General features: G+C 50.3%; 1 protein-coding gene across 1 annotated transcript in view; it reads right to left on the bottom strand.

Moving 5' to 3' along the window:
- LOC134916650 (killer cell lectin-like receptor subfamily F member 2) overlaps window positions 1-14,753 on the bottom strand; it is a 265,368-nt gene that overhangs the window by 10,180 nt on the left and 240,435 nt on the right. Inside the window, exon 8 of the mRNA XM_063920621.1 lies at window positions 4,141-4,247. Within this exon, the coding sequence (XP_063776691.1) occupies window positions 4,141-4,247 (107 nt within the window). The remainder of the gene's footprint in view (window positions 1-4,140; window positions 4,248-14,753) is intronic.

Consider the following 14,753-nt stretch of genomic DNA (forward strand, 5'->3'; position numbering starts at 1 on the left):
ATACTGTGGGATAGAGAGGGTTAGGGTTATACTGTGGGATAGAGAGGGTTACGGTTATACTGTGGGATAGAGAGGGTTAGGGTTATACTGTGGGATAGAGAGGGTTAGGGTTATACTGTGGGATAGAGAGGGTTAGGGTTATACTGTGGGATAGAGAGGGTTAGGGTTATACTGTGGGATAGAGATGGTTAGGGTTATACTGTGGGATAGAGAGGGTTAGGGTTATACTGTGGGATAGAGAGGGTTAGGGTTATACTGTGGGATAGAGATGGTTAGGGTTATACTGTGGGATAGAGAGGGTTAGGGTTATACTGTGGGATAGAGAGGGTTAGGGTTATACTGTGGGATAGAGAGGGTTAGGGTTATACTGTGGGATAGAGAGGGTTAGGGTTATACTGTGGGATAGAGAGGGTTAGGGTTATACTGTGGGATAGAAAGGGTTAGGGTTATACTGTGGGATAGAGAGGGTTAGGGTTATACTGTGGGATAGAGAGGGTTAGGGTTATACTGTGGGATAGAGAGGGTTAGGGTTATACTGTGGGATAAAGATGGTTAGGGTTATACTGTGGGATAGAGATGGTTAGGGTTATACTGTGGGATAGAGAGGGTTAGGGTTATACTGTGGGATAGAGAGGGTTAGAGTTATACTGAGGGATAGAGAGGGTTAGGGTTATACTGTGGGATAGAGAGGGTTAGGGTTATACTGTGGGATAGAGAGGGTTAGGGTTATACTGTGGGATAGAGAGGGTTAGGGTTATACTGTGGGATAGAGAGGGTTAGGGTTATACTGTGGGATAGAGAGGGTTAGGGTTATACTGTGGGATAGAGAGGGTTATGGTTATACTGTGGGATAGAGAGGGTTAGGGTTATACTGAGGGATAGAGAGGGTTAGGGTTATACTGTGGGATAGAGAGGGTTAGGGTTATACTGTGGGATAGAGAGGGTTAGGGTTATACTGTGGGATAGAGAGGGTTAGGGTTATACTGTGGGATAGAGAGGGTTAGGGTTATACTGTGGGATAGAGAGGGTTAGGGTTATACTGTGGGATAGAGAGGGTTAGGGTTATACTGTGGGATAGAGAGGGTTAGGGTTATACTGTGGGATAGAGAGTGTTAGGGTTATACTGTGGGATAGAGATGGTTAGGGTTATACTGTGGGATAGAGAGGGTTAGGGTTATACTGTGGGATAGAGAGGGTTAGGGTTATACTGTGGGATAGAGAGGGTTAGGGTTATACTGTGGGATAGAGAGGGTTAGGGTTATGCTGTGGGATAGAGAGGGTTAGGGTTATGCTGTGGGATAGAGAGGGTTAGGGTTATGCTGTGGGATAGAGAGGGTTAGGGTTATGCTGTGGGATAGAGATGGTTAGGGTTATGCTGTGGGATAGAGAGGGTTAGGGTTATGCTCTGGGATAGAGAGGGTTAGGGTTATGCTGTGGGATAGAGAGGGTTAGGGTTATACTGTGGGATAGAGAGGGTTAGGGTTATACGGTGGGATAGAGAGGGTTAGGGTTATACTGTGGGATAGAGAGGGTTAGGGTTATGCTGTGGGATAGAGAGGGTTAGGGTTATACTGTGGGATAGAGAGGGTTAGGGTTATGCTGTGGGATAGAGAGGGTTAGGGTTATACTGTGGGATAGAGAGGGTTAGGGTTATACTGTGGGATAGAGAGGGTTAGGGTTATACTGTGGGATAGAGAGGGTTAGGGTTATACTGTGGGATAGAGAGGGTTAGGGTTATACTATGGGATAGAGAGGGTTAGGGTTATACTGTGGGATAGAGAGGGTTAGGGTTATACTGTGGGATAGCGAGGGTTAGGGTTATACTGTGGGATAGAGAGGGTTAGGGTTATACTGTGGGATAGAGAGGGTTAGGGTTATACTGTGGGATAGAGAGGGTTAGGGTTATACTGTGGGATAGAGAGGGTTAGGGTTATACTGTGGGATAGAGAGGGTTAGGGTTATACTGTGGGATAGAGAGGGTTAGGGTTATACTGTGGGATAGAGAGGGTTAGGGTTATACTGTGGGATAGAGAGGGTTAGGGTTATACTGTGGGATAGAGAGGGTTAGGGTTATACTGTGGGATAGAGAGGGTTAGGGTTATACTGTGGGATAGAGATGGTTAGGGTTATACTGTGGGATAGAGAGGGTTAGGGTTATACTGTGGGATAGAGAGGGTTAGAGTTATACTGAGGGATAGAGAGGGTTTGGGTTATACTGTGGGATAGAGAGGGTTAGGGTTATACTGTGGGATAGAGAGGGTTAGGGTTATACTGTGGGATAGAGAGGGTTAGGGTTATACTGTGGGATAGAGAGGGTTAGGGTTATGCTGTGGGATAGAGAGGGTTAGGGTTATGCTGTGGGATAGAGAGGGTTAGGGTTATGCTGTGGGATAGAGATGGTTAGGGTTATGCTGTGGGATAGAGAGGGTTAGGGTTATGCTGTGGGATAGAGAGGGTTAGGGTTATGCTGTGGGATAGAGAGGGTTAGGGTTATACTGTGGGATAGAGAGGGTTAGGGTTATACTGTGGGATAGAGAGGGTTAGGGTTATACTGTGGGATAGAGAGGGTTAGGGTTATGCTGTGGGATAGAGAGGGTTAGGGTTATACTGTGGGATAGAGAGGGTTAGGGTTTTGCTGTGGGATAGAGAGGGTTAGGGTTATACTGTGGGATAGAGAGGGTTAGGGTTATACTGTGGGATAGAGAGGGTTAGGGTTATACTGTGGGATAGAGAGGGTTAGGGTTATACTGTGGGATAGAGAGGGTTAGGGTTATACTGTGGGATAGAGAGGGTTAGGGTTATACTGTGGGATAGAGAGGGTTAGGGTTATACTGTGGGATAGAGATGGTTAGGGTTATACTGTGGGATAGAGAGGGTTAGAGTTATACTGTGGGATAGAGAGGGTTAGGGTTATACTGTGGGATAGAGAGGGTTAGGGTTATACTGTGGGATAGAGAGGGTTAGGGTTATACTGTGGGATAGAGAGGGTTAGGGTTATACTGTGGGATAGAAATGGTTAGGGTTAGGCTGCGGGGGGAGGGTTAGGATTAGCCTGCGGGGGAGGTTTAGGGTTATGCTGTAAGGGGAGGGTTAGGGTTAGGCTGTGGGGAGGGACGGTTAGGGTTATGCTGTGGGGAGGGGAGGGTTAGGGTTATGCTGTGGGGAAGGAGGGTTAGGATTAGGCTGCAGGGGAGGGTTAGGTTTAGGCTGTGGGGGGAGGGTTAGGATTAGACTGTGGGGGGGGGGAGGGTTAGGATTAGGCTGCGGGGGGGTTAGGGCTATGCTGTGGGGAAGGAGGGTTAGGGTTATGCTGTGGGGGGAGGGTTAGGGTTATGCTGTGGGGGGGAGGGTTAGGGTTATGCTGTGGGGAGGGAGGGTTAGGCTGTGGGGAGGGAGGGTTAGGCTGTGGGGGTAGGGTTAGGGTTAGGCTGTGGGGGGAGGGTTAGGGTTATGCTGTGGGGGGAGGGTTAGGGTTAGGCTGTGGGGGGAGGGTTAGGGTTAGGCTGTGGGGAGGTTAGGATTAGGCTGCTGGGGGTTAGGGTTATGCTGTGGGGGAGGATTAGGATTAGGCTGTGTGGGGAGGCAGGGTTAGGATTAGGCTGTGGGGAGGGTTAGGGTTAGGCTGTAGGGAGGCAGGGTTAGGATTAGGCTGTGGGGAGGGTTGGGGTTAGGCTGTGGGGAGGGAGGGTTAGGATTAGGCTGTGGGGAGGGTTGGGGTTAGGCTGTGGGGGGAGGGTTAGGGTTAGGCTGTGGGGGGAGGGTTAGGGTTATGCTGTGGGGGGAGGGTTAGGGTTATGCTGTGGGGGGGAGGGTTAGGGTTAGGCTGTGGGGGGAGGGTTAGGGTTATGCTGTGAGGGGGAGGTTAGGATTAGGCTGCTGGGGGTTAGGGTTATGCTGTGGGGGAGGATTAGGATTAGGCTGCGTGGGGAGGCAGGGTTAGGATTAGGCTGTGGGGAGGGTTGGGGTTAGGCGTAGGGTTAGGATTAGGGTTATTTTGATCCAGCGCCCCAGTGGGGATTTCATGACTGCCAATGTCACGTACCCAACCCACACTCACACACTCACAGTACACACATCACACCCCGGACATGCTGCATTATTACATCAGATATACCCACCTCTATAACCAGAGGGACTTACTCTGTGCTCCCGTCCGCCCATACTCCTGACCACACGCTCCCCTGGTAATGGGTTCCTTTAGGAGTTAATCCAATCCAGAACTCCTGTGCTGTGATAGTCACCAGTTTCTGTATGAATACACAGTGTAGATGGTCACAGAGAGGAAGCTCCTAGTCTGACACTATGCAGAGATCACAGCACGGGGCTGGATGGCAGGGAGAGTGTATACAGCACCGCCACCAGTGTATACAGCACTGCCACCAGGGTATACAACACCGCCACCAGTATATACAGGGCCGGTGCATGGTTTCTCAGCACCCTAGGCAAATCTTCAGCGCCTCCCCTCCCCCCATACCCAACCCACTTGATAAATGTGTGTGCTACACCAAATATATTTTCTACACATAGAATCTGACGGCAGATAAGAACCAAATAGGGCCATCCAGTCTGGGTTAGGATATTAGGGATAGGGTATTAGGGTTGTTTTAGCGACTTGGGTTAGGGTATTAGGGATAGGAAGGATATTAGGGTTGGCTTATCAGTTTGGGTTAAGGTACTGTATTGGGGTTATGATTAGGGAGAGGTTTAGATGTGTATATATATATATATATATATAAGTCCCAGAATGCGCCACTCCAAGCGTATAATAACACCTCAATGGCAGCACTGATGTGTTCTTCTTATATGCTTGGAGTGCCGCACCCTGCGACTTATATATATAGTTCTACTGTGAAGGCAACCAGATAAGAACGTCCCTACGCATACAGTATATAGGGCATGCCAGCTTGTGTGTATTGCCCACCGCAGCAGATGATAGTACAAAGAGACAAGAAGGCAGCGGCACTCTGGATATTGATAAAACAACAACTTCTGTATTAGTGCAAAAGATGGTCACATCTGGCCAATGTTGTGAAGGTGTGAACGATATACATACATTTATATATATATATATATATATATATATACTGTTTATAGACTGTGTGCCAGCCCAGCCGCTAGTGACCCAGGAGAGAGGGGTGTATACTGCTGTGTAATATACAGTGGAAGGTATGGAGGACTATAGCCACCTGCTACAGATGTGTCACTTTAAATCTTGTCTTGGCGCTGCCATGATAAATATGCATCGCGCCACAGCGTAGCACCCACATTACTATAGCCCGCTGACTCCGACGGATCCGGCATTTATATCTACTGGTAGTGGGCGCATACCCTCCTGCTACCCACATGATTATGCTCCTGCAGGCTTCCCCTTCTGTGTACGGGTGGCGGGAGCATCGCTCCCCGGTATCCGCGGCTGGTGTGCGCCTCCATAAAATTAGTGAAGCAGGTGTGTGCCCGCTACAGTACACTATGCCAGGACTCATAGCCTGGAACACGTAACACATACGTCGGTTTTACAATCGCTCTGCTGTCTGTGTGTGAGGCCGTGCGCCACCATAGACTGTGCACAGGAGGAGATGACAATAGGCAACCTCCAGGGAAGGGATTTAGGGCAACAGAACATGTAACCGATATCAACCACCACTCAACCACTGATTTTTACAACAGCGTCTTGATTTTACGTAATAAGTAATACTGTGGTAAATTCAGTGGTGTACGTAGGAAAAATGTCTTAGAGGTACTGTGTGCGCGCGCTGGAAAAATGGGTGTGGTCAAATGCCACATGGGGCATGGCCAATGAAAATGGGGGCTTGATACACATATGGGGGGGCCAGATACACTTATGACACCAATAGTGCCAGATACACATATGCCCACACAGTGCCAGATACGCCCCCACCGTGCCAGATATGCTCCTACAGTGCCAGATGCACAAATGCCCCATGGTGCTAGATACACAAATGCCCCCACAGTGCCAGATATGCCCCCACTGCGCCAGATACACATACAGTATGCACCCACAGTGCCAGATACACATGCCCCCACAGTGCCAGATACATATATGCCCCCACAGTGCCAGATACATATATGCCCCCACAGTGCCAGATATGCCCCCACAGTGCCAGATATACATGCCCCCACTGCGCCAGATACACATATGCACCCACAGTGCCAGATACGCCCCCACATTGCCAGATACATATATGCCCCCACAGTGCCAGATACATATATGCCCCCACAGTGCCAGATATACATGCCCCAACAGTGCCAGATATGCCCCCACAGTGCCAGATATACATGCCCCCACAGTGCCAGATATACATGCCTCCAGAGAGCCAGATATGTCCCCACAGTGCCAGATATGCACCCACAGTGCCAGATACACATGCCCCCACAGTGCAAGATATACACGCCTCCAGAGAGCTAGATATGTCCCCACAGTGCCAGATATACATGCCCCCACAGTGCAAGATATACATGCCTCCAGAGAGCCAGATATGCCCCCACAGTGCCAGATATGCCCCCACAGTGCCAGATACACATACCCCCAGAGTGCCAGATATGCCCCAGCAGTGCAACTTACCGTTGTTGCTGCTGCCTGGGGCTGGCACTTCTGCAGGGGAGAGGAGAGTGCAGCACGCGCTCCTCCTGTCCCTCTCCTGCCCTCAGTCCGGTCTGCTGAACTAGCGCCGGTCCGCGAGCCAATCAGGGCTTGCGGTCCGGCAGCAGTGGCTCCTGATTGGCTGCCGTTCAGCGAGCTCGGATTGGCTCACGAACCGGCTCAGTGCACGCCGCCGCTGCCGGACTCGGGACTTGCAGGCAGGAGAGGAGAGGCGCATGCTGCGCTCTCCTCTCTCCAAGGCCCAGTGTGTCTGCAAGGTGGCGGCCCGGCGGTACGGCGTACCTGCTGGGATTTTCTTACAGGTACGCCGTACCTCCATACTTGCAGCACTGGGTAAATTAGGGCATGCAGCTATGCACAAGAATAGACAGAGGGAGCGAATCTTGGTCGTCAGGGCAGGGAAGCGAACGATGCATGAGGAGGAGGCAGGGGAAGGCCCCAGACATAGTGAGTCAGAGAGAGAGAGGGAGAGAGAGAGAGAGACAGTGCCAGGAAGAGAGTGAGGGAGAGAGAGTGCCAGGAAGAGAGAGGGAGAGAGAGAGTGCCAGGAAGAGAGAGGGAGAGAGAGAGTGCCAGGAAGAGAGAGGGAGAGAGACAGTGCCAGGAAGAGAGTGAGGGAGAGAGAGTGCCTGGAAGAGAGAGGGAGAGAGAGAGTGCCAGGAAGAGAGTGAGGGAGAGAGAGTGCCTGGAAGAGAGTGAGGGAGAGTGCCCAGAAGAGAGTGAGGGAGAGTGCCCGGAAGAGAGTGAGGGAGAGTGCCCAGAAGAGAGTGAGGGAGAGACCGTGCCAGGAAGAGAGTGAGGGAGAGAGAGTGCCAGGAAGAGAGAGGGAGAGAGAGAGAGTGCAAGGAAGAGAGTGAGGGAGAGAGAGTGCCTGGAAGAGAGTGAGGGAGAGTGCCAGGAAGAGAGTGAGGGAGAGAGAGTGCCAGGAAGAGAGAGGGAGAGAGAGAGTGCCAGGAAGAGAGAGGGAGAGAGACAGTGCCAGGAAGAGAGTGAGGGAGAGAGAGTGCCTGGAAGAGAGAGGGAGAGAGAGAGTGCCAGGAAGAGAGTGAGGGAGAGAGAGTGCCTGGAAGAGAGTGAGGGAGAGTGCCCAGAAGAGAGTGAGGGAGAGTGCCCGGAAGAGAGTGAGGGAGAGTGCCCAGAAGAGAGTGAGGGAGAGACCGTGCCAGGAAGAGAGTGAGGGAGAGAGAGTGCCAGGAAGAGAGAGGGAGAGAGAGAGAGTGCCAGGAAGAGAGTGAGGGAGAGAGAGTGCCTGGAAGAGAGTGAGGGAGAGTGCCAGGAAGAGAGTGAAGGAGAGAGAGTGCCAGGAAGAGAGAGGGAGAGAGAGAGTGCCAGGAAGAGAGTGAGGGAGAGAGAGTGCCTGGAAGAGAGAGGGAGAGAGAGAGTGCCAGGAAGAGAGTGAGGGAGAGAGAGTGCCAGGAAGAGAGAGGGAGAGAGAGAGTGCCAGGAAGAGAGTGAGGGAGAGAGAGTGCCTGGAAGAGAGAGGGAGAGAGAGAGTGCCAGGAAGAGAGTGAGGGAGAGAGAGTGCCTGGAAGAGAGTGAGGGAGAGTGCCCAGAAGAGAGTGAGGGAGAGTGCCCAGAAGAGAGTGAGGGAGAGACCGTGCCAGGAAGAGAGTGAGGGAGAGAGAGTGCCAGGAAGAGAGAGGGAGAGAGAGAGAGTGCCAGGAAGAGAGTGAGGGAGAGAGAGTGCCTGGAAGAGAGTGAGGGAGAGTGCCAGGAAGAGAGTGAGGGAGAGAGAGTGCCAGGAAGAGAGAGGGAGAGAGAGAGTGCCAGGAAGAGAGTGAGGGAGAGAGAGTGCCTGGAAGAGAGTGAGGGAGAGTGCCCAGAAGAGAGTGAGGGAGAGTGCCCGGAAGAGAGTGAGGGAGAGTGCCCAGAAGAGAGTGAGGGAGAGACCGTGCCAGGAAGAGAGTGAGGGAGAGAGAGTGCCAGGAAGAGAGAGGGAGAGAGAGAGTGCCAGGAAGAGAGTGAGGGAGAGAGAGTGCCTGGAAGAGAGTGAGGGAGAGTGCCCAGAAGAGAGTGAGGGAGAGTGCCCGGAAGAGAGTGAGGGAGAGTGCCCAGAAGAGAGTGAGGGAGAGACCGTGCCAGGAAGAGAGTGAGGGAGAGAGAGTGCCAGGAAGAGAGAGGGAGAGAGAGAGTGCCAGGAAGAGAGTGAGGGAGAGAGAGTGCCTGGAAGAGAGTGAGGGAGAGTGCCAGGAAGAGAGTGAGGGAGAGAGAGTGCCAGGAAGAGAGAGGGAGAGAGAGAGTGCCAGGAAGAGAGTGAGGGAGAGAGAGTGCCTGGAAGAGAGTGAGGGAGAGTGCCCAGAAGAGAGTGAGGGAGAGTGCCCGGAAGAGAGTGAGGGAGAGTGCCCAGAAGAGAGTGAGGGAGAGACCGTGCCAGGAAGAGAGTGAGGGAGAGAGAGTGCCAGGAAGAGAGAGGGAGAGAGAGAGTGCCAGGAAGAGAGTGAGGGAGAGAGAGTGCCTGGAAGAGAGTGAGGGAGAGTGCCCAGAAGAGAGTGAGGGAGAGTGCCCGGAAGAGAGTGAGGGAGAGTGCCCAGAAGAGAGTGAGGGAGAGACCGTGCCAGGAAGAGAGTGAGGGAGAGACAGTGCCAGAAAGAGAGGGAGAGACAGCGCCAGGAAAAGAGTGAGGGAGAGAGTGTGCCAGGAAGAGACTGAGGGAGAGACAGTGCCAGGAAGAGACTGAGGGAGAGAGTGTGCATGGAAGAAAGTGAGGGAGTTTGCCAGGAAGAGAGTGAGGGAGAGACAGTGCCAGGAAAAGAGTGAGGGAGAGAGAGTGCCAGGAAAAGGGTGAGGGAGAGAGAGTGCCAGGAAAAGAGTGAGGGAGAGAGAGTGTCAGGGAGAGAGAGTGCCAGGAAGAGAGAGTGAGGGAGAAAGTGCCAGGAAGAGAGAGTGAGGGAGAGAGAGTCCGGAAGAGAGAGAGAGTCAGGGAGAGAGAGATAGAGTGTCAGAGAGAGACTGAGTTACACTACCTGATTACTACAGTAGCACAGCAGCACAGGTCTCCGATCATCTGATGGGGGCGGGCACTTCACGGCATTAGGCTCCGCCCCCTAAATCAACGCGAATTACGGCACTGCACTGTCCTCCGGGCGGGAGCTGGGCAGAGCAGGCCGGGCCAGGCTTGGTCCTCCCCACCCTCCCCCGTTACATCTGTACAGCTACATCCTCCATGCCTGCAGGCTGCAGCTGCCATGTTACACAGCACTGCAGCCTGAGAGACTCCAAAGTTCACACACAAAAAAACCCAACTACACCGAGTGAACAGGCGCCGCACATCCTGTCAAATAATTTTTTTTGCTTAACACAGCGCCGCCCTCCAAGTGCCGACGCCCATAGGCAGCTGCCTAAAGCTGCCTAATGGTGGTGCCGGCCCTGGCTGTATACACTGGTGGCGGTACTGTATACACTGGCGGGGGTACTGTATACAGCACCGCCACCAGTGTATACAGTACCGCCACCAGTGTATACAGCACCCCCACCAGTATATACAGTACCGCCACCAGTATATACAGTACTGCCACCAGTGTATACAGTACCGCCACCGGTATATACAGTACAGCCACCAGTGTATACAGCACCGCCACCAGTGTATACAGGGGTTCCACCAAAACTTTTAATTTTAGGAAGGCTAATTTCAGTATGCTGAGATGTGCACTTAATGACATAGAGGGGGAGGTTCTGTTTAATAACAAGAATACTTCGGAAATGTGGGATGTTTTAAAGGGGTTGCTGGATAGCAATATTCATAAATGTATTCCCATGGTCAGTAAACGCAGGAGTATTAAACTCAAGCCGATGTGGCTTAACAAGAAGGTTAAGGCAGAAATGGATAAAAAAAGCGGGCTTTCAAAGCATTTAAATCTAATGGAACGGAAGAGTCATTCAAGTATCACAAGGAATTTAATAAGAAATGCAACAAAGCAATAAGAGCAGCTAAAATAGAAAATGAAAAGCAAATTGCTACAGTGAGTAAAACCAATCCTAATTTTTTTTTTAAATACATAAATGGTAAAAGGCTAAAAAATTAGAATATAGGTCCATTAAAATATGAAATTGGAGAATTGATAAATGATGACGAAATAAAAGCGGAAATACTGAACAATTTATTTTCATCAGTATTCACCAGAGTGTTACGATCCTGATGCTCAGGACAGGGGAGATCTTATGCAGTGAGTCCAGAGCACCAGGACGTGATGCTGGGATAGGGAAATGGAATGGAAATAGCCCCTAGCACCCTACCTCCGTTGTCTTACCCGTGTTGTTAATTCACGCCTGAACGACATTGGTTTCTTGGGCCCACGGCAGCCGCGTTTGAAGGGCGGATTAGGTCTGCCCAAATCCGATGCCCCCAGGTCTTAAAGAGAGACAAGGCGTGATCTGAGACAGGGTAATAACAAGGGGACCTCTAACTGAAACAACCAAGCTAGGGGCTACTAACTACCTGAAAACTAAACGTATGTGCGGCACGCCGCCAAAGGAAAAGAACTACAAAGGATACCACTGTCCACTCCCCCACATGGCACCGCCGAGTTCCGGGGGGAGGACAGTGAAAGCGGAAACCTCCGCAAAAGCACCAACTCAAAGAAACACAAATACTAAGCAGCCTAGGCCGCAACACGCGGCAGAAGCCGCTACTCACGAAACCGGGCGAGAACCCCAGATGACAGTAACAGGTTCACAAGGACCAGATGGATTCCCTGGACCGGCTTCAGAACTTCAGAATACAAGTGGGCAGGGAGCAGGATCGACCAGATGCAGCTGACCAGGAACAAACTTCTACAAGGCAGGAACAGCATACAGGAAGCTATCACCGGCGTTTGTGTGAGACACTGAGGAGGCATATAACAGGGAACCCACCAATGGCAGTACAGAGCCTAATTGATAAATTGATAAATGTCGTGCAGCTGCCCTGCTGCACGACCAGGGGAGAACAGGTGAGTAATCTTATGACAACGGGGAACGCGGTCCACCTGTGGCGTCCCCGTTGCCATGGACCCGGCGGCCCTGCACGCACGGCGTCCTAGCGTTGCCAGGGACCCGGCGGCTATCGTGCGCACGGCGTCCCGGCGTTGCTAGGCGCCGTGCGGAAGCAGGGAGAGAGAGAGGCGTGGCGGCCGTGACCGCTGCTCTGTCAGGGCACGGCCAAACACCGCCGCGCCTAACACAGAGAAGAACTGTTGGTGGGAGTAGAGCATAACAATTGTGCCAGTATGGATGTCGAAAGCTTATATACATCTATTCCGGATTCTGGTGGGCTAATTGCCATGGAGGAGTTTATTAGAGATCATACAGAGAATTTGAGCTTAGATGTCGGACTGTTTTTACAGTTGTTGAATCTAATACCATTTTTGTTTTGATGGCAGTATTTATTTACACAGTCTGGGTGTGCCATGGGATTGGCTGTGGCACCTTCTTATGCAAATGTTTTTATGTTGAAACATTGATGCAAGGGATTAACTCACTCAATAATCCCATTAAATTCACTTATAAGTGGAGTCGTGATTTTATCTCCTGGATATTGGATGTTGAAATACAAGTGATCAATGGAAATATTTCCACATCAATTTCTAATAAAGAAACGGACTGAAACACTTTACTTTTGGCAAGCAGTCACCATCCTCCACCCCTTAAAACCGGGCCTTGCCTAATCACAAATGCTGCGTGTCGTTCGCATCTGCAGCAATAGGAGTGAATTGTCGTGGCAATTGGATAAAGTAGTTAACAAGTTTCGAGACAGGGGCTATGACCTGAAGAGACTTTTCCACACTAAATCATGAGTAATGGCACTCGATAGAAATGGGCTCCTTCATTCATCAACCAAGAAAATTAAAACCGATGTCCTTCCATGGACTGCCACATTCGATGTGGCCAGTGCGCTTATTCCAAAGGAAAGCAAAGCTCTCTGGCCTATTGTGTCTTCTGACACAACATTACCATGTTTCAGGGATGTACGTCCTATGGTCTGTTACAGAAGAGGCCGTAACTTGCGTGACCATCTGGTCCATATGGACATATCTGATAAAAAATTGACCAACAAAAGAGTCGGCTGTTATAAATGTCCCAAGTGCGAGACCTGCAAATTTCTACTAACTGGTTCTGTCTTCCATCATCCTCATAATGATCATTCTTTTAAGATTTCACATGGTCTTTCATGTGACTCCCGGTTTGTAATATATATTATTATATGCCCGTGCAAGTTATATTATGTAGGAATGACCACACGTAAATTTAAAGAGTGCATGGCACACCATCGCTCAGCCATTAAGGCAGCATTATGTGGAAAACCTATGGACCAGCCGGTTGAGGTGCATTTTAGAGATCAGTAGCACCTACTTTCTTCACTGACTTATATGACCATCGACCACATCCCTGCTTCAATTAGAGGAGGTGACCGCACCAAAGTCTTATTACGGCTGGAAGCATCCTGGATTTTCAGGCTCGATACAGTTACTCCCCACGGTCTTAATGACCGGACAGTATGGAACTCGTTTATCTTAATATATATACTGTATATATTTTCTATCTGTGGGGTTAGTTCTGATATATATATATATATATATATATATATATATATATAGTACCTATGGTGCTTTAGCGTTATATTTGTATTTTCGAGTACTGTCGCTCCTATGTCTGCTTTTAATATTTCACTTTGATGCATCTATCTCTGTACAATGTCATCATTGCATACATTCTCTCTCCCTCCCGTTTTGCAGGCGGCGATGGCAGTGGTGAGCAGCGTATGCGGTTGCTAGGCAACGCATGACTTCCTGTGGTGACATCATCTGGCAGCGACGCCCATGTGATCCGTCTGTTCACGCTCCCGGTCCCGGTGCTGCCTGTCGGAGTGGAGAGAGAATGTGAACACTTAGGGATATAAGGTAAGCCCAGCACCTTGTTTTATTTTATGTATGTGCTTCCTGACGACGGGACTATGGGTCCCGAAATGTTTAATTGGGTCTGGGACTCCAGGTCGACAACAAAAAGGTCGACACACCTTAGGTCGACACCAATTGGTCGACACACCTTAGGTCGACATGGACAAAATGACGACATGGACAAAAGGTCGACAGGAACAAGGTCGACATGGGAAAAGGTCGACATGAGTTTTTGATGTTTTTTTGGTGTCGCTTTCTTCGTAGAGTGACCGGGAACCCCAATCAGTGCACCACGTCCCCTCGCATGGCTCGCTTCGCTCGCCATGCTTCGGGCATGGTGCCTTCGCTCCGCTTCGCTCCGCTCCGCTTCGCTCGGCACAGATTACCGTTCCAATCGTAGTCCACGTGGATTGTTAAGTATGAAAAGGTTCCAAAAAAGAAAAAAATTGTAAAAAACTCATGTCGACCTTTTTCCATGTCGACCTAAGGTGTGTCGACCAATTGGCGTCAACCTAAGGTGTGTCGACCTTTTTGTTGTCGATCTGGAGTCCGGATACCGTTTAATTTCATCAGCTTGATCATTTAAAAACCTGCAGTGCCTTGTGTCTCTCATTTATACAAGGGCACGCAGGTATCTCTTCTGGTTCAAGTGAGTGCCGATTCATTTGCTGATATATATATATATGTATATATATCTGTATATATATACACAGTATATATACAAATATGGAACTTAAAGAATTCCAATGCATATAACTTTAATTTTGAAGGACTTCCTCGTAAACTAATTAGACTTACAACAGGACATGCTCCGCCTGCCGCTGCCAATCTTTGTCAGGCCGCACTCCAGGCGGGCCTTCCCTGGATTGAGGCTATCAGAAGGCTGGTGCTGAGGCAGTGGCAGTTGCAGAGCAGTCCATTATTCAAATAGGGGAGCCACACTCAGCGATGTTTGACAGTGTTTAGGGGTGGCAGTTGATGCGGCACCCCTATTTGAATAATGGACTGCTCTGCAACTGGAAGTTCAGCAACAGAGCATTGTGCCCACCGACCCCCGCAACATGGTATTGTCGATACCATGCATTCTGTGGGCGGGATTCAAATGTTTTATTGCCCCCGATCTCCCGTCTAAAGTCACGGGAGATCGCGGGGCGATATTCTAATGACTCCTGTTTTCACGCTGATCGCGCCCTTAAGAGACGGGTTTAGCCGCACAAGGCAGCTAAACCCGACTAAAGACACGGGCGCGATCATGAAAA

The sequence above is a fragment of the Pseudophryne corroboree genome, chromosome 1 (assembly GCF_028390025.1).
Source record: "Pseudophryne corroboree isolate aPseCor3 chromosome 1, aPseCor3.hap2, whole genome shotgun sequence".
NCBI classification, from domain to species: domain Eukaryota; kingdom Metazoa; phylum Chordata; class Amphibia; order Anura; family Myobatrachidae; genus Pseudophryne; species Pseudophryne corroboree.